General features: G+C 42.3%; 1 protein-coding gene across 4 annotated transcripts in view; it reads left to right on the top strand.

The window, feature by feature from the left end:
- BBX (BBX high mobility group box domain containing) overlaps positions 1-25,300 on the top strand; it is a 2,705,004-nt gene that overhangs the window by 622,067 nt on the left and 2,057,637 nt on the right. For all 4 annotated transcript variants that reach the window (XM_044071093.1, XM_044071095.1, XM_044071094.1 and 1 more), the window contains one exon: positions 18,822-18,893. In XM_044071093.1, coding sequence (XP_043927028.1) covers positions 18,822-18,893 — 72 coding nt within the window. The remainder of the gene's footprint in view (positions 1-18,821; positions 18,894-25,300) is intronic.

The following is a 25,300-nucleotide window of genomic DNA, read 5'->3' as shown; positions in this document are numbered from 1 at the left end:
GTAGTGACAGATTAGCTTAGAGGTAAGATGAAACAGAATACTCTAAAAGGAGGTAGACTGAAGCAGAATACAGTAAGAGAGAGGGAAAGTAAAGCAGTAGGAAAGTGCAGAGTAGTAGAGGAGGTGAAGGATTAGTCAGGTTTTGAACAGGAACAGAGCCAGTGGCTGTGGAAGTAATCTTTGATTTTGTGTTTAAAGAGAGGCAGAGATGTAGTAAGTGTTATGTCGCTAGGAAGCAGATTCCAGTTCCTTCCTACAGTATTATTAAAGAGAGAGTCACCAGCGAATTATAAGTCTTTGTTATGGTAGCCATAAGTTTACTGGATGAGCAAGGGAGTTTAGGTTGTTATAAGGGATTAAAAGTTTAGAAAGAATTGGGGTTTTGTTTGGTTGGTATAAGATTTTATGGGCAATAGTGAGTTGAGGGATTAACAGAAGGTTTTGTAGTTCAAGCCAGCCTAGAAGTTTCAGGTTAATACAGTGATGAGTTCTAAAGGGGTTACTAGTGGCAAAGCGGGCAATGTTGTTGTAGCAAGTAGCCAGTTTGTTAAGGTTGGATTTCTTAAGGTTAGTATAAATTGGTGAGGCATAAAGAAGAGTAGACAAAAGATGAGAGTGGGCAATCTTGGCTCTTGATGATGATGTTAGGAAAGGTTTAATTCTATATAGGCTTCCTATTTTTCTATTGACTGTTTTAATGGTGTTGTTGATATGCTGGTCAAAGGAGAGGTTGTTATCAATTGTTATTCCTAGTAATTTTGTAGTTGGATCAGGAGCAATGAGAGTGGCATTATTTGAGGAGATGGTGAAGTACAAGGGGGTGGACTTAGTGCTAGGAGAGAAAAGGAGAAGTTTAGTTTTTGGCATTGAGGAGGAGGTTGTCTGGTGAACCAAGTTTCTACAGTGTTGAAGACATTTTGAGTAATAGAAGAAAGTTCATTAGGAGATGAAGCAGAGCAGATAAGGTGGAGTCATCTGCATATTGAATGCAGGTAGATTGAGGAATTGCTAAGTGAAGATCATTGATGAACAGGGAGAAGAGAAGAGGTCCTAGAATGGAGCCCTGAGGTACACCGATGGAAACGGGTGTAAGTGAGGAAATTTGGTTTTCCCAACGAACTGCTTGCTGTCTATTGCCAAGGTAGGATGTAAACCAGTTAATGGCAAGATTATCAAAGGAGAGGGATGTAAGAGTGTTAATTAAAATGGAGTGGTTGACCATATCGAAAGCTTTAGAGAGGTCAATGAAGAGAGCAGAAGAGAGAAGGTTTGCGGTCTTGCGGTTCCTGTTGATAGTATCTACAAATGATAGGAGAGCAGTGGTAGTACTGTGATGTGGTCTGAAACCATGTTGACAGTTTGCTATTATGTTGTTTTGAGAGAGATGCTGTAAAAGTTGTTGGTGAATACATTTTCCATTATTTTTGCTAAGGGAGAAAGGAGGGCAATTGGTCTATAGTTTGAGTACTCAATGGAGTTTCCACCTTTATGTAAAGGGATAATATGGGATATTTTCCAGATGTCTGGGATGGTTCCCTCTTGGATTGTCCTGTTTATAAGTATAGATACTGGATATGCAATTTCTTTGGCAGCTTTTTGGAGAAAAAGTGAGGGGAGCTTGTCAGCAGAAGGGGTACATGGCTTCAGTTTGTGGATAAGTCTAGAGATGAAAGATGTAGGAACAGGTTGTATTTTAAAGTTATTTGAAGGGTGTGTTTGGTTTATAGGTGGGCTGGAGTTATTAGTGCTAAGTTGTTTAGCTAGTGATAGAATTGTGTCTGTAAAAAAAGAGTTGAAAGCATTTGCAGTAAGGTGGGGAGTATCTGGGTTGGCATTGAGAGGGGTGGGAGTTTTGGATGTTCCTGCGGAGAGGAGTCTATTTATAGACGACCAAAACTGTTTGGGGTTGTTATGGTGAGTTTGTTGAAGTTTGCAGTAGTAGGTTTTTGTCAGTAATTATTGCTTTTTGTCGAGTTCCTAAGTTGAAATGAAGAAGGTCAAGGGAATTTCTATGGTTTCTCCATTTAGCCCAGACTTTATTTCTGGAGAGAATTAGCTTTTTAGTTTCTTTAGAGAGCCATGGGGCAATATTGGGTTTCATTCTGATGGTGCGTTCAGGAGCATGTTTGTTGAGAATGGATAAAAAAGTGGTGTTAAAGTATGATACTGCATTTTCAAGGGGAAGAGATTTCAGGGGGCTCCAGTTGCATTTGCTGAGTTCATTTTGAAATAGGTCTATGTTAAAATTTTTAGTAGATTTTTGAATGTTAGGGGGGTTTGGGAAATCAGTTCTTTCTCTAGTAATAAAGGTTAAAGCATGATCACTTATATCATCAGGCAGGGTTCCTGCTTTGTAGGCATGTTTGATTTTGTTTATGAGTATCCAGTCTAAAATACTCTCTTTATTGTTAGGCTTGTTGATTCTAGTGGTTGAAGTAATTGTCTGGGTGAAACCATATAGGTTCATATGAGAGGAAGGATTATCTGCATTGATAGTGTTCCAGTCAATATTGATGTCACCTAGAATTATAGTTTCTTGGGGTAGCAGATACCCAGCTGAGAAAGGGTTCTAGTATGGGTATATTGTTTCCTGGTGGTAAGTAGATGCAGATAATGTAAAGGGATTTTTTGGTGTTTATTTGGAGTTTTGTAATGATGGCTTCTACTTTGCAATCTGGGGTAGGATAGGCAGGAAGAGTAGAGATATTAAGCTGATTCTTAAAAAGAATAGCTACTCCACCACCTTTACGTTTTGGTCGGTCAAGTCTTATTATGCTATATCCTTGGGGTGTGATCTCAGTGTCTTTTGTTTCTGGTTTGAGCCAAGTCTCTGAGAGGCATAGAATGTCAAATGAATGAATATCAAGGAGGGCATGTAATTGAGCTATTTTGTTTTTTATACTATGAATGTTTAGGTGTCCAATAAGGAGGGAGTCATAGATTTTAGGAGAATTAGTTTTGGGAGAGGGATAAGCTGGTCCAGGATTAGGGTGGATGTCTCCATCTTGTAATGTAAGAATATTAGGTTTAGTTAGTAAATGGTTCTTTATAAAGATTTGAAGTATTAGTTTCTTATTGGTAGGATATACATACTTAAGGTGGGAGAGTCTGTGGTATTTAGGTAAAAGATAGTTGGTGTTAAAGGTAATGTTGGAGTGTAAAATGGGAGAAGTATTTATAAGGGAAGATGTGTGTTTATTGGGGTAAATGGAGTGGACAGAAAGAGGGCTTTCAAAGAAGGTAAAAGGTATGCAGAGAACAGGATGGTAAGGAGTGGAATTATAAGTGTGGGCATAGTAGAGGAGTTGGGAGGCATAGTTAGAGAGTATTATAGTAGGAGTTAAGGAAAATACTAGAAGTGGCTAAGATAGGAGAAAGGATATAAAGCCTAATAGGAGAGGGAGGAGAGAAAGAGGGCCAGTGAGAGGTAGTAGGGGTGTAAAAGGTAGTGAAAGGAAAACTAGAAAATAAAAAGAAGTAGATGTCAAATATAGAGCTGTGAGGTCAGATATAAGGGAGGGATTTTGGAAGGAATGAGGTAAGAGGGAGGAGGTGGTAAGGGTGTGATTAACAGGAGCGGAAAAGCAGGGTAGGGTATTGGAAGAAAGAAGTAGGGGTGTTCAGGGAGGTATAAGAGTAGGACCCCTGGGGTGGGTGGGAATTGGGGGTAGGGAGGGGCGGGAGTGTGAGAGGGCCTTAAAGGAGCGGAAGAAACAGCTGAAGGAGAGAAGGGAAAGGAGGCAATCAAAAAAATGCAGGTAAGTAAGGTGAGAGAGGTATATAGTGAGAAAAAGAAGGTAAAGTAGAGACCAGAGTTCAGGGAGAAGATAGAGCACAGACAGGTAAAAATCAGTATGTGAACATACAGTGAAAATAGAGGAAGAGCAGGTCTAGGTATTGCCTGTCCTTTTGGGGGCACCTGACATCTGGGGCAAGAAAAACTGAAGAAAATGGCGTCGGCTGCATCTTATATACCCCTGGTGCACTGACGTCAGGGAAGAAGCGACAGCAGCTGACGCCGGACCAAGACTTTGGAACTCTGGTCGACTGTGGGACTGCCTGACGGCAGGATAACCCAAGTGTAATGACTGCAGCAGTGAAGACACTCGAACATCTACATTTATGGTAGGCACAAAACTGTACTTTTTCCACAGTGAAAAAATACTGTATGCTAATTTAATGCCTTCTTAAAATGAAAACATGTACTATAATGCATCATACAGACAAAATATCACTGTTTTGTAAAAAATCAGTAAACACTTTTACAGTTGAATTTATTTTAAGTATTGGATAATAGGTTTCCATTAAAAACATTTTTGAATTTTTTTTTAGGTATGAGTCAAAATTTAGTTAAGGACTGGGATGGTACTGGTTTCAAGTATTGGTAAAATTGTTAAATCAGTGTGGAAATTATAACTTTGAAATCCAAAAGACTTATCAGTAGCATTGAACAGCTACGTGTGTAGCAGCTTACATTGTTATAAAATGAATATTCTCAATCTTGCATTGTTTATTATTTATTAAATAGTACATTTGGTTCTCATTTATGTTTTATAACCATGTTGATCAAATGGCAAACATTATTCCAAGGAAGTGCTAATTTGAAGAAGAAAAAAATTTTGAAAAAGTTGAAAACTTTGTCTGTTCTACAGTATCACAAGTGGAATATACTAAAACACTAGGTAGTCTCTGATTTCAACAGAATGTTTAATATTCTTAACAAATTAGCCCTAATCAGAATGAAAAGAATCCAAGTTAATCATATCCCTTGGCTTTCTAAGAATACTGTATAACTCAAGAAAGATGAAGATAAGGCCTAGAAAATGGGGCATACACACAACAAATACCTACAGGTTTACAACAGGCAACTAAAAAGTAAGTGAACCATCACGTTTGATATAAATCTTTCTATACTAAATGTCAAGACATTTAAAATTAACTCAAAGCTTTTCTGGGCCACTGTTAACCTTTTGAACCCAGATAGAACAACCCAACCACATCCTGCCACCTGTCTACAAAATGAAAATCTAGCCTCTCAATTTGACTCTCATTTTATTGGCATGATCGCCTCCCTCCTCATTAAGACCACCACAAGATACACTCCAATACAAATTCACTTTTAGCCAACAAATCTCTGTCTTTCTCATTTACCCCAGTCTCTACCTCCTTCATCAAACACTTCTCCTAAAACTGAAACCTACAACTTTAGCCCTCAAAAACCTTCCTTTTTTTGCCCTCAGGATTGCTGCTAAGGCCAAGACACTCAAAGTACCAACACTAATCAACCACTCTATAAAAGAAAACTGTGTTCCCCAACTCTGGAAAAATGCTTCATCATACCTGTAAACAGGGGACTATCCCTTCAACTTTTAGCTCACTGCAGCTCTGCCACCCCTTTCAAAATTTTTAGAAGGACGTACCTACTCTCAAATTATACAGTTCATTGTAGAACATTAATTCTTCTCTCTCTAACCCAACAAAGCAATCAACCATATCACAGTACCACAGCAGTTTGGTCAGCTTTACCAGTCTAGTAAATAATTTGAGAAACTCTGATAACCTGATATCCCTTTTCCTTGACCTGTTCAAGAGATTTGATACTGTCTGCTGCAAAAAAAAAAAAAAAAAAGTCCTGCATAAACTTTCCTTATTTGGTCTCTCAGACTATACTGTTAGATGGTTTAATAGTGACATAAACAGGCAGCAGGCCGTAAAGTGGGAGCATGACTATTCCTTCCTTCCTTCCTTCCCATAGCCCTTCGTGTACCCCAAAGATCTTTACAAGGTTCATTACTGTTCAGCCTGTTCATAAATTACCTACCTACACACCAGCTCTCTATGCATATTTCTATAGTCCGGTATTCTGATGACTGTCCACTAATTTGCTCTTCTGAAAGTCTAGTTATCTTGCAACAACTGGTCCAACAATCCTTTACCTCCATAGAAACTTATCTTATCCACTCCCAACTCCTCTTAAATCCCTCAAAAAAAAAAAAAAAAAAAAAAAAAGCAAACTAATGTTGTTTACCCCTAAATAGTTTAACTCCCTAAAAAGTAATTTCTCAATTGCCTCAAATTGCAACACTCAAATTGAAAGCAATACACTAAACTATTGGGAGTCATCATAGATGACTAAATGAAATTCGGTCATCGTGTATCTCAAGTCATACAAATACACATCAGAAACTAGGCACACACTATAAAGTCAAACAGTTTCTCACTAATGCAGGTATTTCTATTATTTGACCTGATTAGTACTGATACCGGGAATGTCTCTGCTTTAGCAGCAGTCCTGAGGGAAATATGCCTCTTCAGTTCTTACACATCTAAATAACTCCCAAAACTTCAAGCATCAATAGTGTTACAGTAAAATAGCTAAGTTTGCTTCATACATGTCATGTAGAATGCACCGCTGTCTGCTTTCAGAAACCTAGACGGCTTGCATCTGTCACCCCTGGGATTCCGGATATTGGCTAAGGCTCTTGCCACCCCCATAGTGCCTTTTTTAGGCAAGGCTCAAATTCTAAACCTACCACCCTAGAAAAAAAATGGGAAGAAACTGAGGGTAATGCTGCTCAATGCCAGAAGTCTAAATCTCAAAATGCACGCACTCGAGGCCCTTCTCAGTATGGAGAACATTGATGTCTGTGCTGTAACTGAAACCTGGTTCAAGGCTCCTGAGAGCACCCTGGCACTATTAGGTTTTACCTCATATCATGCGTTCCGGCCCCAAAACCCGGACCACACCACAAAAGGAGGGGGTGTATCCATATTCATAAAGGATACCCACACCTCCAGGTTGGTGGCAATGCACGAAGCTTCGGAAACCATCCAGGTGCAACTAACCATAGGCAAAACTGCTCTAAAAATTGTAGCATGCTACAGGCCACCCTCTTAAACTCAGGAACCCCACACAGCCTTCCTGAAGTCACTGGAGGGTATAAATGTATCTCCAAACACCATCATATTGGGTGACTTCAACTACTTGAATATAGACTGGGTACATTACTCAAGCCCTAACTTTCTAGCCCAACAGTTTCTGGAGTTCATAAGTTCAAATGCCATGGAACAGCTAGTCACTGTTCCCACGAGAGGAGAAAATATACTAGATCTCATTATCACAAACATGGGGACAAAATGCTCCACACAGGAAGTATATCCCTCATTGGTGAGATCTGATCATAAACTAATCTCACTGGAAATCCACATCCCGCCCCCACCCCAAACAAAAAAGACCACAGTGAAGAACTTCTCTAAAGCAAACCTCACACTACTCAAGACTGGTGTGGTATCCTTCAAGGCCCCTGAGCCAGTGGAAACCACAAACCAAGCTGCGGAAGCCCTTACAAATGCCTTCTATGAACACCTCCAGGACTGCATGGATCAGGCAATCCCAAATAAAACCAAGACTCTTTCCACCAAGGGCAAACGTCCAGTCTGGTGGACCCCAGCCATTAACAAACTTTACAATAAGAGGAGAAAGCTATTACATGATAGAACAAAATCCATAAAGGGAAGTCCCCCCTGATTATTATTAGTAAAAAAATACGAGCACTCATAAAATCAACTAAGGCCAATTTTGAGAGAAAAATTGTCATGGATTCAAAGGACAATCATAAGGCCTTTTTCAGCTATGTTAGGAACCTGGGTGGAAACTCCCAGATATGCTCAGAATTAGTCCAAAATTATACAAAAATCACTGAACCCACAGACATTGCCAACATACTGGCAGACAGGTTCAGTGCAAACTTCACCCCCCTCTCCCCCCCTAAAGGAGAGATAACTATCCCAGTGGAGTGTAGCCTCCCAGACATTTCAAATGCGCAGGTAAAAGCTGCTCTCTGTAAAGCTAAAAACACAGCATCAATGGGACCGGATGGTGTCCCCGGCTGTGTGCTATACGAGCTAAATGAGGAATTAAACCCGCACATAAGGCAGCTGTTTAATCTCAGCCTTACCACAGGATACGTGCCCAAGGAGTGGCGTACGGCAACTGTGGTCCCACTCCACAAAGGTGGTGCCTCTACAGACCCTGGTAATTACCGCCCCATAAGCTTAACAAGTCTAGTCTGCAAAGCTATGGAGAGGATCATAATGGAGCTCATAAACAAAGATATAGGGGACTTGCAGACATTGGACCCGACCCAGTTTGGCTTTGTCAAGGGCAGATCATGCCTTTTGAACTTGGTTGACTTCTTCGAAACAGTCACCAAGGCCATTGATGAGGGAAAGGCAGTCCATACAGCCTACCTTGACCTTGCAAAGGGTTTCGACACAATACCCCACTCGGGTATTGTAGAAAAACTTACCAGCTTAAATGTAAACCCATATGTCACAAGATGGGTTGCAAACTGGCTTAAGGACAGAACCCACAGGGTTAGAGTTGCTGGCGCTATGTCAGACTCCAAGCCGGTCACAAGTGGTGTCCCACAGGGCTCTGTCCTTGGCCCCCTATTGTTTGGCATCTACTTCTCAGAAGTACAGGCCAACATGGGAGGACTTTGGCTGACAAAGTTTGCAGACGACTGCAAACTGGGCGCCATAGTGGAAAGTGCATCGGACATGGATATCCTTCAGAAGGGACTCACGGAAACAGATAGCTGGTGCCAGAGCCATGGCCTGAAGTTAAACGCCAGAAAATGTATAGTCATACCCTTCAGGAAAAACAAGGTAACCCCAAGCTACCATATAGGTGGCAATCCCCTAAGCACAGAAGAGGTTATCAGGGACCTGGGGACCCAGTTTGACAGTGGCCTTTCTTTTGACACTCACGTTGCTAAAGTGGTTAGAAAGACCTTCTACATTGCCCACCTGATCATGAAGGGATTCACATCCAGATCTAGTGAGGTCATTGTTCCTCTGTACTCTTCACTTATTAGACCAATGATCGAGTACAGTGCCCCATTTGGGATGCATCTCGCCCGACATCTGCAGCAATTGGAGAGACCCCAAAATTTCCTCACTAAAAGGATAAAGGGACTCCAAAATCTGTCATATGCTGCCAGATTGAAGAAACTCCAGCTCTATTCAGTCGCATACCGTCTGCTCAGAGGTGACATGTGCCTGACATACAAGGCCATGTCCAACCCGGAATTAATGGACATGCTCCACCTCAAAAAATCCAAATCCACCAAAACCACTAGAGCAAGCGACTTAAACCTTAGCACGGATATAAATAGGACGTGCTGGAGGGATAGATTTATCACTCGGAGACTCCCTATGTTGTGGAATAAAATCCCAGTCCATGTGAGGCAGAGCACCTCGCTGGCTCTGTTCAAGAGAAATCTTGACCTGTGGATGGGAGATCGTAGGTTTACCCCGGGAATCATCTCTGTGTCACTGCTGGACAGAGGCACAACAAACTAATGGGCACAGTATTTTTTCATATAAGGGGTGGCGTAAGCCACAAAACCTTGGGCTAGGCTTATAAATGCCTTAGGGCAGATAGCCTAGTATGAACCTATAAACTGGCAACATGCCCTTACATATGCACAACTATAGGTAGTACACCAATTACTTCACAGACCTGAACACTGCCCGAGTCAACTGTCACAGTTCCCTACTCGCTAAACAGAACTGTAAGATCCTCGGACAGATATCTCCTTATAACTAAATCCAAAAATATGTCTGACAACGCACTGTAGTCCAACTAAATTTCAAGAAAAATGGAACTCCTTGCTTTTCTTCTGTAAGAGAAATTGGGAAATCACACACTTTCTAAACAGAACTGAAACATCTTAAACAGACATGGATTTGTACCAGTAAAGCGGGAGAATGACCTTAGTTAACTCCTTCCTTATACTAGAATCAGAAGTTCATGACACTTGTATTTATTGTTAATATATAAATTGTGTTTTTATTGTATTCACTGTTTATTGACTCTCTGATGTATATAATAAAATTAGTTTGAGATCATAATGTTTCTTGTGTCTTACTATCTTACTTGATATTCTGGAACTCTCTCCTTGGACTTCAACTGAAAAAGGGGTTTCTTGCATACCTGCATTATCCCAGCTAATGAATGCAATAAATAAAATAAATACTGTTAAAGGCTTTTGCTAATGCTACATTTTCTTCAATTTGGATTTTTCTTGCATGGAAACATTTGCACATTTTAAGTCTGTATACATCGATTTAGAGTGTTCATAAATAACAAGGAGAATTGTTTGAGTTGTGGAAAGAGTGTAGTTTAGGAGCATATTTTATAGCTGTAGTAGTTTTTTAGTATTTTGGAGCAGTGTTGAACCTTTTTTGCATATTTTTCAGAATGATTAATTGGTGGAAACAGATGAACCAGCCAGATACTGCGGCACCAAAGGTCTGTTGTAGTAAAAAAACAAAAAAAAAAAGAAAACTCAGCAGACCACCAGGTTAGAAACTCGTAGCTTTTAATACATGAAAAAGGTTAGCGCTTTCAGGTTAAAAAAAAAAAAAAAAAAACCTTCATCAGGCAACAGCATAAAACAGTGAACAGTATTTAAAACACAAGCAACAAATCACAATGCTTAATTTAACAGTTAAAATTAAAAGTGAGGTCTGCGCCTCTTAAGAACAGGCTTTAAAGACACTACACCGTTAAGCCCTGGGTTTCTATCAGCACCCAGGTTAATGATCCATAAAGTTTCACAGTATTCCATATAAGCAACTATATCTCCCCCTTTACTAGTTTGAACAGACTGCAATACCATGAAATTGAAATAATGTCCTGGACACTTGTGAATATGCTGGAACAAACCACTGCATATATCATTCAAACGTATAGCTGATAGATGCTTAAGTATCCTATCCTTCAGCCTACAATTAGCTTTACCTACATAGCATGATTCACAGCACATACACAGGGCAAGGTATATAATAATCTCATGTTGTTTTTCTTTGTTCATTCGTTACTGATGGGTTATTGGTTCCGTCCTTGGAACCGAGCCAGCCTTGTACCAAGCTCGCATCAGCCACAAACTCTGAAGCCGTCATCCTACCCAGAATGCTCTGCTCCCTGTTACCTTAGATCTCATTTGCCACGTTGCTGTATAGCTGTATCAAGCCACTCTCTCCCAGCTAAGTGAATAATTTTTTGAATGTTTCTATATTGTTAGTGCTTTAAAAGTTTTCAATCAGTTACTATTTCTATACTTTTACCCTATCGTATCTTTAAGACTCTCTCCCTATAGTTTCTTTCCTTTTTCTTACATTTGAGGTAATTCTTCATTACCATTGCTGGTAATCCTTCCTTTCTCTCGTCTTACCCTTCTAGGTAGCCTTCTTAACTCTTTGGTACTGTCGTTCTTCTCCACATCATTATGTCGGACAAAAAAAGTAGTGTTGGTTTCAAACAGTGTAAATATTGCAGCAGTAAGTTACCACTTTTTGATGGCCATGACTTGTGTCTGCTGCTTGAATGTCTCCCACCTTTCAGTGGATCCCCCGTGTGGGATTTGTAGAAATTTTTCGACCAGGACTCTCAATGAAAGAACGAACAAGTTAATCCTGAAAGACCTCCTTAAAACTCTTTCCTGTGAGGCTATCTCTGGGTCGGAGGGCTCACTCCTTCCTGCTAAACCCCGTAAGAGGCGTTCTTCCTCCTTGAGGTTGCTCACTTCATCTTCCTCTGGAGATCGCAGGGAGTTGACTCATAACGTAAAAATTTCCAGTCCGGTGCTGCCACCTGTGACCCTTTCTGCTCCAGGCACGGCACCGCCCCAGTTGATTTTTGCTCCAGCTATGTCCTCTTTATCTCCACCGGGAAAGGAGTTCCTGGTGCAGATACTTATGACTCTGACAGTTTCGTCGCAGCCTTTACCAGCACCATCTCTGCAGGTACAGTCTCTTTCAGCACCATTGGTGCAATCTCCTTCGGCCCCGAGTTTGACGATTCTGCCCTCTATGGTGCAGACACCTTCGGCACCGACATGCTCTTTGGTGCAGTCCTTTTTGGCACCGTCATTACTACAGGTGCAGACACCTTCCTTGACCGTACTCATCGGTGCAGACACCTTCGACTTCTATGGTGCTGCCTTCATAGGTAGGTGCTAAGCTATCGGCCCTGGGGCCTATACAAGCCCATCCAAAAAGGTACCCTGGCTTCTGCCACCCAAGAAAATTATTTTCCTGTGCTACTGTCGAGCAGAGCCACAGAGGCTCAGACTACCTCGACACCATTCACCTCGGTGCAGACACCCTCAGTTCCAGGCTCTGCACCACTCGAACTAGCAAGGACCAAGTACTCTCCTTCTTTGGATCCATTTGTTGGTAGCCAGTATAGCCCTTTTTTAGAAAGCCAGAATCGCCTTCAGGTTTCTCTGAGGTCGACCAGGAGCCTCTCTTAACAAGATGTGTTACAGCTTGTTGACCAGTTGCTTGTGGCCAGGGGGTCTTTCTCAACTATCTAAAGCTACCTTCCCTCTTTCAGGTGAACGTATTTCTCCACAGACTCCAACGTACACTCCTCCTTCGACTTCCACGCAAGCATCGAAGCCCCTTCCTCCGACAGCAGCTTCCCTCCCTCCGACCCCCATAGTGGACCTCACTTTGGAGCCGGAGTCGTCTTTGTAGCCCTTGGTGCACTGGGCATTGGGCTCTTCTCAGGTTAGTGGCTGTGTCATGGGGGAGAGCATTCTTGGTTCAATGCTGATTTTTTTCTATGGCACGCTCCAGGAATCCTCTGTTCCTCATGCTCCACAGCCCTCTTGAGACTCCTGGTCTGGGGGGGGGGGGGGTGGCACGTCGGAGCAGGGAGTGATCCCGGTTCCGAAGTTGTCTTGCTCAGTTCCTGGCTCCCATCCCTCCTTGGGTGGTCCGTTCTTCTAGGCCATGGTGAGGGTGATTGCCTCCGCTGGCAAACACCCCATGTCGGAGTCCTCTTCCCCCCTTTGTGCTGCAACTGTCACAAGCCACAACCACTAGACACCGGGCACAAGGGCCTCTGGTTTCTCCCCCTCAGGAGACCCCCTCTTAGCATTCTTCCCCAGAACTCCCCACTGAGGAAGTAGCACGCAAGTTTTAGTGCAAGAGGAAGCACATGAACTCCACTGAAGAGTCTTTGACCGAAGATACTTTGATGGGGAAGGGCACCCAATGTCATCCTCTGATGAGGTGTCCTTTGGTGACATCCTCACAATCCGAAGACAGAGGGGTGACTGGAAGTTCTCCAATCCTTCCTCAGAGGAATCCGTATTCTTGCAGGCCTTTCGTGCCTGGCCCCCTACCTCCTGGGTTACCCTGCCGGCCGATGAGCTTGTCCAGCTTGCATGGAAGGCTCCTTACACCCTGGAATCTGTACCGTGGAGGCCTGGCAAGATTGTATCTCCCCCAGCTGAGCATCCTCATTGGTCAAAAGGTCTTCCAGTAGATGCCATGGTGGTGGCGGCTGCAACCAAGGAAGGCTTTGGCAGGAGAGAGCAGACTGTCCATCCACCCGACAAGGGGTCCCAGGCGATAGACAGACTCGGGAAGCGTGCATTTGCTTCATCTACCTTCGTGGTAAGGTCATTGAACTGTTTGGCACACTTAAGGCTCCAGAAGAATCTTATCAACCAACTCTCTGAAACCTTGGCAGGAACTGTTTCTGATGAGGTCCATGACAACATGGCTTCTCAGATAGTGACCTTAGAATCCATATCCAATTCTTCCATGTGTCTTATTTCACATACAACAGAAGGAGCGGCTAGCGCAGCAGGTGCAGGTATAGTCACTAGACGACATGCTTGGATGCGCCTTTGCGGACTCCTTTATGAACGCCCCCATCAAGGCCGCTTATTTGTTTGGCCCTAAAGTTAAAAATACGCTGGTAAGATGCGAACAAGATGGCAAGACCCTATCTACCTTTGGTGTCAGACACACCACTCCTCAACAATTCTACTCCAGAAATCAGAGGAGTGGGAAGATATGGCACAGAAAATCACAGGGCTCTTTCCATGATTAATGTGCCAAGTTCTCCCCTAGAGGCAGAGGGGGAAACTCCAATGGAAGACACCCCTTTCGGGGCAGGGGAGGTCCACGAAACAGGGGTTCCAGAGATTTTCTCTGGCCAACCCTATCAGCGCTCCTGAAGCTTTACCCGACTGATCACCTCTGGAAGCGGTCGGAGGTCATTTTTCCTTTTAACCAACTGACTGGTGAAAACCACTGATTCTTGGGTACAACGGATAATATCCAGAAGCTATCGCATCCCCTTCCATCTCTGTCCAGCCTCATCCAGTGACTTACCAGACATTCCACCCAGTCAAAATGAAGCAGCAGCACACGAAATCCGAAAGCTGCTACAAAAAAGTCTCATGCAAACGGTCCCCCCAGACCAGATAGGATCCAGTTTTTACTCAAGGTTCTTTTTGGTGCCAAAAAAGACGGGGGACTGGAGACTGATTCTGGATCTCAGCACACTGAACAAATTTGTAAAAACAGAGAAATTCCGAATGGTCACAGTTCAGTGTATCCTTCCTCTTCTGGAAGAAGACTATTGGATGTGCTCTGTAGATCTTCAAGATGCATATTACCATATAAAAATGGACAAGCACTCAAGAAGATACCTCCGCTTCCGCATAGGAGCCAGTCACTGCCAATTTCAAGCACTGCCCTTCGGTCTCTCTACAGCCCCCAGAGTGTTCACCAAATGCATGGCAGTGGTCATCGCTCACCTGCGACTTCAAGGATTCCAGGCGTTTCCATACCTAGACGACTGGCTCCTCACCGCCCCCCACCAAGCGTGTACTGGAAGAAGCCCTAGACTACACTCACCTCATAGCACAATGCCTGGAAATCGCTATAAACTGGGAGTAGTCCAACACGAACCCAGCACAGTGTTTAGAATTCATCCGGGTACTGTTGGACACCAAGAATTGCACAGCAACTCTTCCGGATCACAGACTTTAAAGAATAAGACAACTGGTTCAGCCGCTGCTCTGTCATCACAAGTCTTCTGCTCGGTCCATACTCCAACTCTTGGGGTCAGTGGCAGCCTCGATCACCATTGTTCCTCTGGCCAGATTCCACGAGACTTCTCCAGTGGTTGCTCCTCACTCAGTGGTACTCTCTACAACACCCTTTGTTTTTTCAGATGTGTGACTCAGAAATGCAAGCAAGATTTGCTTTGGTGTATGTCTCGAAACCCCCAACAGTAGTCTCGCCCCTATCAACCGAATGCCACAGTGACCACGGATGCCTCCCTGATGGGGTGGGGGGGTTATGTCACGGAAACTCGGTCCAAGGCACCTGGTTGGAGACAGAGGCCCTTTTGCATATCAGTGTCCTGGAACTGAGGGAGTTGCTATTAGCATTGCAAGCATTCCATTCCATCCTTCTGTCAGGGACTATTGCGATCCAATCAGACATGTCATTGGTCTGGTACATCAACAAGCAAGGGGGCACCAGATCTTATCCATTATGCAGAGAAGCCTTGATGATATGGCAATGGGCGATAGCTTCCAACTGCTTTCTAATTGCAACGCACATTCCCGGGAACTCCAACGTGAGAGAGGATAAGTTGAGCAGGTGCATTCTACAACCTCACGAGTGGTCCCTCAACCCTGTGATAGCAACAAAACTTTTCAACTGCTGGGGCCAGCCTTGCTGTGACCTATTCACCTCCCCAACCAACTACAAGTGCAACAACTATTTTGCCCTGATCCCCTTCAGGGACAGTCACCGAGAGATGCTCTAGTCCACGCTTGGCCCTCGTTTCTACTTTATGCTTATCCTCCTCTCCCCCTCATCTCCCATTTTCTGAAGAAAGCATGGCAGTTGAAAAGCAAAGTGATCCTCATTGGTCCATATTGGCCTCAAGTCTGGTTCCCCTTCCTCTGGCCTCACCTGCTAGATCGACCATGGATCCTCAGTCCATCCCCAACATTGATATCCCATCCGCAGCATCTGACTCACCCCAACCTAACAACCCTGAAGCTGACAGCTTGGTTTCTCCACTTCCTATGATTGCCAGGCAAGATATCTTCTCATCCCCAGTGCACAATATTCTTATCGCATCTCATAAATTGTCCACCAGACTAATCTATCTCAGTAAATGGAAAAGGTTTTTATTATGGGCAGTGAATAAACAATTAGACCCCTTTTCAGCCCTAGTTTCGGTGGTTTTAGATTACTTATCATATCTTTTCCAATCTGGGGTGTTGGCGTCATGGTTGAGAAATTGCATTACATATCACCTGGCCTCACAGAGTGAAAGCAAATTGGGTCTGTGGCAACTTCAGCAGCTTTTCATTCTAGGGCTTCCCTCAGTGATATTTGCTGAGCTGCGACTTGGGCCAAACCTCATACTTTTAACCTTCATTGTAAATTGGATTTGGCCTCCAGAGGTAGAGCTTCTTTTGGCTCCATGGTGCTCAGGAATGTCCTTCCATGAGAGACACCCAGGGATACAGGTAGCTGGGGACTCTGTCCCATCAGTAAAGAATGAACGAAGATTAACACCATCAGATAAAGAAGTTATGTCTTACCATAACGTTCCATCTGTGTTGTTGATCTTCGTTCATTCATTACTGCCCCACCCTCTGTCCCCCTCCGGTATGACCAGAGGTAGCCTCTACTTTTGTCTGTCAACTTTCAAACTCGATCTGAGGTAATGGGAATCAGAGCATTCGGGGTAGGATTTTAGCTTGAGAGTTTTTGGCTGACGCGAGATTGGTATAAGGCTGGCTCTGTTCAGAGGACGGAACTGATAACCCATCAGTAATGAATAAATGAATATTAACAACACAGATGGAATGTAAGACATAACTTCTTTTTTTGCGCATCGCAAGTAGCAAACAACCTGGTTGCATATATCCTATGTGTAACAGGATGAGTAAAAAGCAGTCCTGAAAAAATAAATGTACATGCTTTATAGTGATAGCAAGGAAAAGTGCCTATTTTCTTAGGAACCTCTCCTTACCCTTGTCACACAAAATCTGCTTTAAAATTTTATTTTTCTTAAAAACAAAATTAGGTGTATCCCCTACTATTTCTCTAAATGTATCATCAGAGGATAAAATTCTCCAGTTCCCTTTTGTTATCTCACAAACCTGTTTAACATCACTACTATATTTAATGTACAAGTTCACCTTACTTTTGTTGTTATTGCCAGTAGTTCTAACTCTATTCCACCCACCAGTATGCAGCCTGTTTAGCTTTAGTACCAAGGAGCAGCTCTGTTTTCCCTTGAATGAAGGGTACATTGAATTTTTTCTTTCACTTCTTCCGGGTTATAGCCCCTTGCTGCAAATCTAGATGTAAATGCATCCATCTCCTGTGACAAGGGTAGGGATAGGCTTAATGGTATTGTGCCTTTAAAGCCTGTTCTTAAGAGGTGTAGACCTCACTTTTAATTTTAATTGTTAAATTAATTAAGCATTGTGATTGGTTGCTTGTGTTTTAAATAAATACTGTTCACTGTTTTATGCTGTTGTCTGATGAAGGGTTTTTTACCTGAAAGCGCTAACCTTTTTTATGGATTAAAAGCTACGAGTTTCTAGCCTGGTGGTCTGCTGAATTTTCTTTAATGATTAATTGGTAAGGATTTATGCTCTTTTAGAGCTCAAGTTCCATGTTTGTGGACTTTACTGTGAATCATTTTGGCTTATGCAAAAAACTTGTATTACTAGAAAGAGAAAATTATTGAAACCTCGTAGTTTTCATCTCTTTTTTAATGTTGATAAATTATATAAACATCTGAGAGATTAATACAGGGAACACTGGATCTAGTCTCGAGCCTCCAAAATTAGAATTTTGGTAAAACGTATGACTGTTGATAAACTAATGCTAGCATACTGATTTAAAAAAAATATGATTAGTGATTTATTTCACTTCTTAGATTTTTGCCTATTATGCACAGAGTAACCCGCTTTCTTTATTCTTATTGTAATTATTTTGTCTTACCCTATATTTTCAGTGTCTTTTGTATTGTGGGTGTGTTTTATATATGGTAGTGTAGATAATTTTGTAATTACATAAACAATTTTAGAACTTGTTGATATGATTATTTGTTAGTTGTATGAATGTATACTTGTGAATCATTTTAATAAATTGCACAATAATATATGTCTGTTGCATTTGACAAAATGTGGAATTGCAATATGTACCACGGATATGTATGGAATATAGAGCCCTGTATAAGGAAGTGTTCATAACAATAAGGTACCTTTGTGTAGTCTTACTTCATTCTCTGTCAGGTACAGATGAAGAGTTGTCATATTCTAGTTGTACGTTATTTACATGTGGCCTGTGATATATAAAGACAATGTGTGTTCCAGTTCCCTTTGAAAGTCTATGCCTGGAACACAGAGCTGGCGGAGCTAACACCAGATCCTGAAACCGAATATTAAAAATATTAACATAAAAAGTAATTGGACAAATACATTAAACAGCAACTTCTAGAAATATGGAATAAGCTTCCAGTTAGAATACGAAGTCATCATTCATTAACTTCAGAAATAATCCTGTCTTTAATGCATATAAATACACAAATATGGGAAGTAGGACTTATCAGAAAGTGGTGAATGGCAGTCAAGATTTTTAGGTAATCGTAATAGTTGAATGTTTGAGCCCATGCACTTTTATCAGAAGCGATGGTGTCTGCCAGAGTAGTTGTTAGGAGGAGAAAAGGCTAGGAAATATCCTGAATTAAAAGTAAAATGTTTGATTTGAACAGTCCTTTTCCACTTCCATATGCATCAGCCTTCTGGCAAAGGCTTTAATGTTTGGTAGCATTTAGTCAAATAGGATCTGTACTGCTGTGCATGTATTTCCTTTTAGGAAAATAAAATATAATGATTGAAATACTAAATTAAGTAAGATGGAAAATTAAGTATGAAATTAAGATCTAATTTTTCTTTGTGCAGATTTCATCCCATACATCTTCACCTGACTCAGGTAGTCATTTTGTACGATCAGCACTAGATCATCTTACAGAGGTAAAGAGCTTTGAGTTCATTCTTTACTAAAACTTCATAAATGAATAATGCCTCTTTCATGTCTTATTAATCACCAAAAGTGAAATTTGACTGTCTTTGCAATGCTTACATTATAAATCTTAAATTAGTGAATGAAAAACCAGTAGTCTTGCTTAGAACAGCCTTCTAGAGTTAGTTAACATTGATTGTGCTTTTAACAGCCCTGAAAGCAGCTGCCTCCTGCCTTTCATGAGGTTCTGCATTTTGAGGATACATGCCTGCATCTCTTAACTAGGGTTTTCTTGCATGAATGTATCCAGTTTCACCAAACTTTGCAATCCCCATTTCTTTCTAGTCATTCATGCTATTTGATTATCCTTCTACAATGCAGCATTTGTCAATGCAGCAATTACAATGCATCAATTCATCATCTACCTACAACAAGGTAGCTAGATTTGCTGCCTAACAAATCTAAAAATCCCATCACTGTCTCTCTCTAAAACACCTAAACTGACTTGATTTACCCCCAGCTTCCTCTCACTTACTCCAAATCATCCATTCTATCCTATACCAGCCTTCCTACTGCCAAGCACTATCCCCTCTCATCTCCCTTTATTCTCCCTCCAGGTCTCTCCGAAGCTCTAATCAAGACCTACTACAAATCTGAAAACCCAAGTCTAAATTTGGACGTAACATGTACAGCTGTCACCCCACTATTGCCTGGAATAGGCTCCCACTAGAAATCAGGACTCTTGCATATCCTAAACAATTTGGCAGCCACCAAAGAGCACTTTACAAGTCACGGGTCCTGCCATTGCACTCTCCCTCCTTAAACATCCCCTACTTTCCCATACCTTAATCTACTTTTAGCCTTTAACTCACTCTTCTCACTAGCGCTTTCTTATCTTCCTTGACTACTCTTTCTACTATCTTCTAAAACCTATTTAGCAAATGACTCAGAAAAACATTCTATTGTAATTATCTTGCCTTCATTCAACTACATTATGATAAAACTAGGTTTTTGTAACCACTTACCCCAAAAACTGTATTCATCTTAATGACATTTCTTTTTATACATCTTGAAAGAGCTATACTATACTCCTGATTTTTGACACTGTATAACATTGTATTGCTACTTAATGCCTTGTAATAATCCTGTAACATTGCTGTTTAATGCTAATTTATAATGAAAATTGTATAATATGTTGGAACTTGTCTCCCCGGGCCTCTGCTGAAAAAGGGCTCTTCAGCTCAGTCAGACAAACCCGGTCAACAAATGTTAAATAAATTTGAAGGATCCAAGCAAACTTCAGAAGGGTACAGAATCTGCTAGCACTTTGGGCAGCTCTTTTACATGTTCAGAATCATGACTCCCAGCACCTGCCAACTGTGTTTCACTGCTGCTGTCCAGAGAGGCAGTCATTATTCTGGCAGTCACCAGGGGATTTTTGGTTTGTTGCCTTAAGGTTTGTTTGTGTTGCTATGTAAACCCTCAGTGGAGGGTTATGCAGAGGGTGTAGTGTGAAAATATTAGTCACTATGACAAGTGATATAGCCTTTGACTGTGCTGCCTTCCCTGTTGAGCTGATAACTCCCACTGGTTATGCAATCCCCTTGTGATATATTACCAGGAGTTGTGCCTCACGACATATTCCTCAACTTGCCTCCGAGGACAGGTTATCAGGCATCATATTTTCAGTCTTTTCCTTCCCATGCTCTCTCTTCCAGTGCCATTGAACTCCCAGTACTTAAGGCTGGCTAAATCATTATCTGTGCTTTGACTTTGGTGCCATGGAAACATAGGTGTTACTGACAGAAGTTGCAGGATGTTCTTCGTGTTTCACTGTTGCAGTCATTACATTTGAGTTATCTGCCTGCAGATAGACCTTAGCCGGCCTGAATATCAAAGTCTTGGGTCCTGCGTCAGATGCTGTCTCTTCTTCCATGACATCAGGTCTTCAGGGGTATAAAGCATGCAGCCGACGCCATGACATCAGTCTTTCTTGTCACACACTGCCCGAAGCAGAAGCACTTCGCAAGTGCTGGTCGGCAGACTCCTGAAATTTTCGTATTCGAGCTTCAGAACCGAAGTCTTCAAAAAAGCTAAGTACCCCATTGGGGATCCTTTTTCTTGCTCTAAATCGATGTCAGTAAAAGTTAATTGTATTACCTGTGGAAAGAAAATACCTCATAAAGATTTTCATTTGTACTGCATTCCTTGCCTAGGCCCAGACCACGACGTCCCTCGCAGTCGGTTTTGTGCCTTATTCAATCCTCGAACTATTCATCGTCAGTTCATTTTTGCATCAAACTATTTCAGTACTCTGTTTAATTATCCAGAAATGGCTTCGGTAAGCCATTTGACTACCGACATTTCAAAAAAAGTAAAGATAAAGTCAGAGACAGACCGCATAAGTCCAAAGCTGCCAATGACGCTTCTGTTAAGCTAGTCGCCAGTTCGCCGGTACTCAGGCGCTTTTGCAGCCCCTGATACCCGCTACTTCAGATTCGCAGGCCTCTACTGAGACCCATTCGGAGTCCAGTATGTTGCAAGATGTTTCTTCGACTATGGAACCTGCGGATGTCTCTACCTTGGATGGGTCCGGTGCTGCTGTGCATGCATCAGCTTCTGAGGGTGTATTCAGGCCTACTGACGTGCATTACAAACCAACGCCATCTTCTTCAAGGCCTAAAACTCGACCCACGCCTTGAAAACCGACATCCAAACCACATGGTCAGGCCCATATGCCTAAAAAACAAATGATAGGAATGGCTGAAGACCTTATTACTTTAATTAGGGGAAGCCAGCCTTCACCCACTAAGAGACCTAGGACTGAGTTTGCTTATGATACTTCTCACCAGGATTCTGAAATTTCTGTTTCCTCTGATGACCAGGATTTACCCTTATCTTCCTGTGAGGATTCTGATGCTGAGAACTCTATTCTCTCTACTACCCCCGCCAGAGGATTTCTCTTTTGGTGAAACCTTGCATACTCTCGGGGAGCATTTTCAATGGGAAAGTCAGGATTTCTCTTATAAAAAGAGGCTTAGGGATTTCTTACTCCTGCCCCAGCACAGGCCTTTAGGTATACCTCTTGTACTGTACATTGTTGATGCCTTTTCGGAGTCTAGCATAGCCCCTGACTCTCTTCCTCCTGCTCCCAGAAAACCTGATAGATATTACAGGGTTCCTGACTATCATAAGTTCCTTTTCAAAAATCATACTGCGGATCCTGAAACCATTTCACAGGGACCCAAGGGCATTATAGCTACTACTGCCAAAAATCCTACCCCCTCTGACAGTGACTCCAGGACGCTGGATAGATGGAGTAAGAAGTTGTACACTTCTGCAACTTTGGCCATTAGGGCCTTGAATTTCCAGTTTCATATGTTAAAGTATCAGCAGCATATTATTGGATTGCTTAAACAGAAAATGATGATTCCTGACTTTGCTGAAAATGAGGATTTACAGGATTTAATGCATTCTGCTGAACAAGTTGGTAAATATACGTTGCAACGTGGTTTTGATTCACTAGAGGCATCTTGCAGGGCTGCTGTAACTGGGTCTGTGCTTAGAAGGCATGTGTGGCTTAAGGAGCAATCCTTGCCAGATTATGTTAAAGCGAAATTACTGGATGCTCCCTTAAATCAGGACCACCTGTTTGGGAACAAGGCAGAAGAAGTTCTTAAAAAGATGGAGGAAAAATCTAAATCTATGCCAACCATTAAAGATGTCTTACAAGTGCAACCTCCGAGATTTAGTAGGCATTGGCCTTCTAAGAACTGGTCCTTTCATGTCTCTTCCAGACCTTCTCAGTCCAAACCCAGATTCAGCAGAGCATCCAGGCTTCAGTCCCAGGGTACGCACAGGACTAAGCAGTGGGGGGGGGGGGGCTCCACTTCCAAATCTGGGCGTAATAAAACTCTCCCCTATAGTAAGCTGTCTCATTGACTTATTTTTAAAACTTCCAAGCACTTCTCAACTGACTGCCCCTTTGGGTGGAAAGATTGCACTACATGCAAATCATCCCAAATCTGGGGACTCATTACCCAGGACAAATGGGTTTTAAATATAGTGTCCCAGGGATTGTCCAAGGATACAGATTTCACTTCCACACGTTACCAACTCCAAGCAATTGTCCGGATCTACCTCCAAATCAGTGGACAGAGGCCCAAAAAGCAAGTACTCTGTCTTTTAAGCATAGGGGCTATTCATTTGGTACCAGAAGAGGAAAAGGGACAGGGTTTCTACTTGAGACTTTTCCTGGTACCCAGAAAAGACAATTCATGGCATCCTGTCCTGGACCTGTCTGCTCTAAACACCTTTTTGGTGATTCCAAAATTCAAGGTGCTGACTCTTCACCAATTGCTTCCTATGCTAGGCAAAGATGCCTGGTTGGCAACACTAGATTTAAAAGAGGCATACCTGCACATCCCAATCAAGGAATCTTGCAGAAGATACCTACGCTTCAAAGCAGGCTACACTCACTTATCAGTTCTCTGCACTGCCCTTTGCATTATCAACTGCGCCCTGGGTATTCACAAAATGCCTAGCTCCAGTAATTGCATTTTGCAGGCAAAGAAATATTCAAATATACCCATACCTGGACGATTGTCTAACTCAGGCGGAAAACCAGGACATACATTTGAATCCTCTGGCTTTTGTGCAAGGGGTGCTAACTTGTCTGGGGTACACCATAAATGAAAAGAAATCACACCTGGTACCTGTCAACAAATTACATTCCTGGGAGCAAGCTTGAATACAACTTCCCAGATGGCTTTCCTCACACCAGAGAAACAAATTCACTTGACAACCTACTTCATACAAGTGGCCACAAAAACCCTGCTATCTGCAAGGCAATTACTACAAGCCTTGGGGTTAATGGCCTCCTGCATTCTTCTAATTTATTTTATTTATTTTTATTTTACATTTGTTAACCGGGGGTGTCTTTCTGAGCCGAAAAGAACCTTTTTCAGCAGAGGCCTGGGGAGAAAAGCTCCGCAAAGAAAAATTACAGACACATTTAGTTATTTAGACATGATCAGTGTACACACAAATTACAAGAGACATGTTTTTACAGTGGTATGCGGCACATAAACAGTTATAGTCGAGAGAACAAACAAAAAAATATTAATTTTAAAAATAAAGGTAATTAATAGATTTGTGGTGTACAGCTGAAATTTGGAACATAGGTAGAATACATACATAGTACACAGGTATAGTACATACATTGTTGATTAGCCAGTGTTTGTGAGTAAGATTGAAAACTATTATCAAGTGCTCTAGATTTAGTATGTATATGTTATCCGCTTTTACTAGCCTGGGGAGCAATCATGGCACTGCCAACTTTGCTTGAGATGTTGCCTGATGAGGTCTTTAAAGGAGGCTTTGGATGATGTGTTTTGAATGCTAATAGCGACAGAGTTCCATTTTTTAGCCACTGAACTACTATATAGTGCATCTCCAAAGCTTTTGTAGCTGTTGGTGACTGCTAGTTGTAGTGTGCTTGATGATCTAAGAGGCCTTTTGGTATATTCCATATGCAAGACTGCATATGAGGAAACTACAATGGTATCTAACAAGCCTATGGTATCAACACTCTCAGGATCTAGAAGCAATGATTTCTATCATACCTTGCCTACGCCTAGAGCTCCTTTGGTGGGCAGAGGCCTACTACTAAAACTAGGGACTACCATTTACACTACCCCCTGCCGCCCAAACCCTAACAACAGACGCATCAGACTATGCATGGGGGGGGGGGTGCACCTGGCAGGGAAGTGCATTCAGGGCAAACGGAACCCAGGTCAAATGCACCTGCACATCAATCTAAAAGAAATGTTAGCTGTACAAAATGCTCTGACAGCCTTCAGGGACCACATTCTTCCAGGACAATTAATGGTAAAGACGGACAACACCACTGTTATGTGGTACATAAACAAGCAGGGGGGTACAAATCCTTACTCCCTCTGCAGACTAGCCGTGGCATTGTGGAGCACAGCCTTGAGCTACCAAGTGCATCTACAAGCTGAATTCCTGCCAGGAAAACTAAATACACTGGCAGACGGACTGAACAAAAATCTCATGGACCCACACGAGTGGAAACAGGAACCACGGATTTTCAACATGTTGACAAGCAAATGGGGGAGTCCAGATATAGACCTGTTTGCCTGCCCCCGGAACAGTCAATTGGAAAAATTTTGCAGAAGGACTCCCCACAGACAAGCTTCCAAAGTGGATGCTCTGTCCTTCAGCTGGAAAAAACATAACAGTTTATGCCTTTCCTCCTTTGCCTCTGCTCTCCACAGCACTACTAAAGATCAAACAAGACAAACCAAGGACGATTTTGATTGCACCAGACTGGCCATGGCAACACTGGTACCCCCTCCTGCGCAGTGTGTCACTGTTGGCCCCATGGCACCTGCCTCAG

Source organism: Protopterus annectens, chromosome 5.part0 (assembly GCF_019279795.1).
Source record: "Protopterus annectens isolate FY-2018-M chromosome 5.part0, PAN1.0, whole genome shotgun sequence".
Lineage (NCBI taxonomy): Eukaryota > Metazoa > Chordata > Ceratodontiformes > Protopteridae > Protopterus > Protopterus annectens.
Note: the sequence above shows the minus strand (reverse complement) of the source record. Positions and strands in the feature narration are given on the sequence as shown.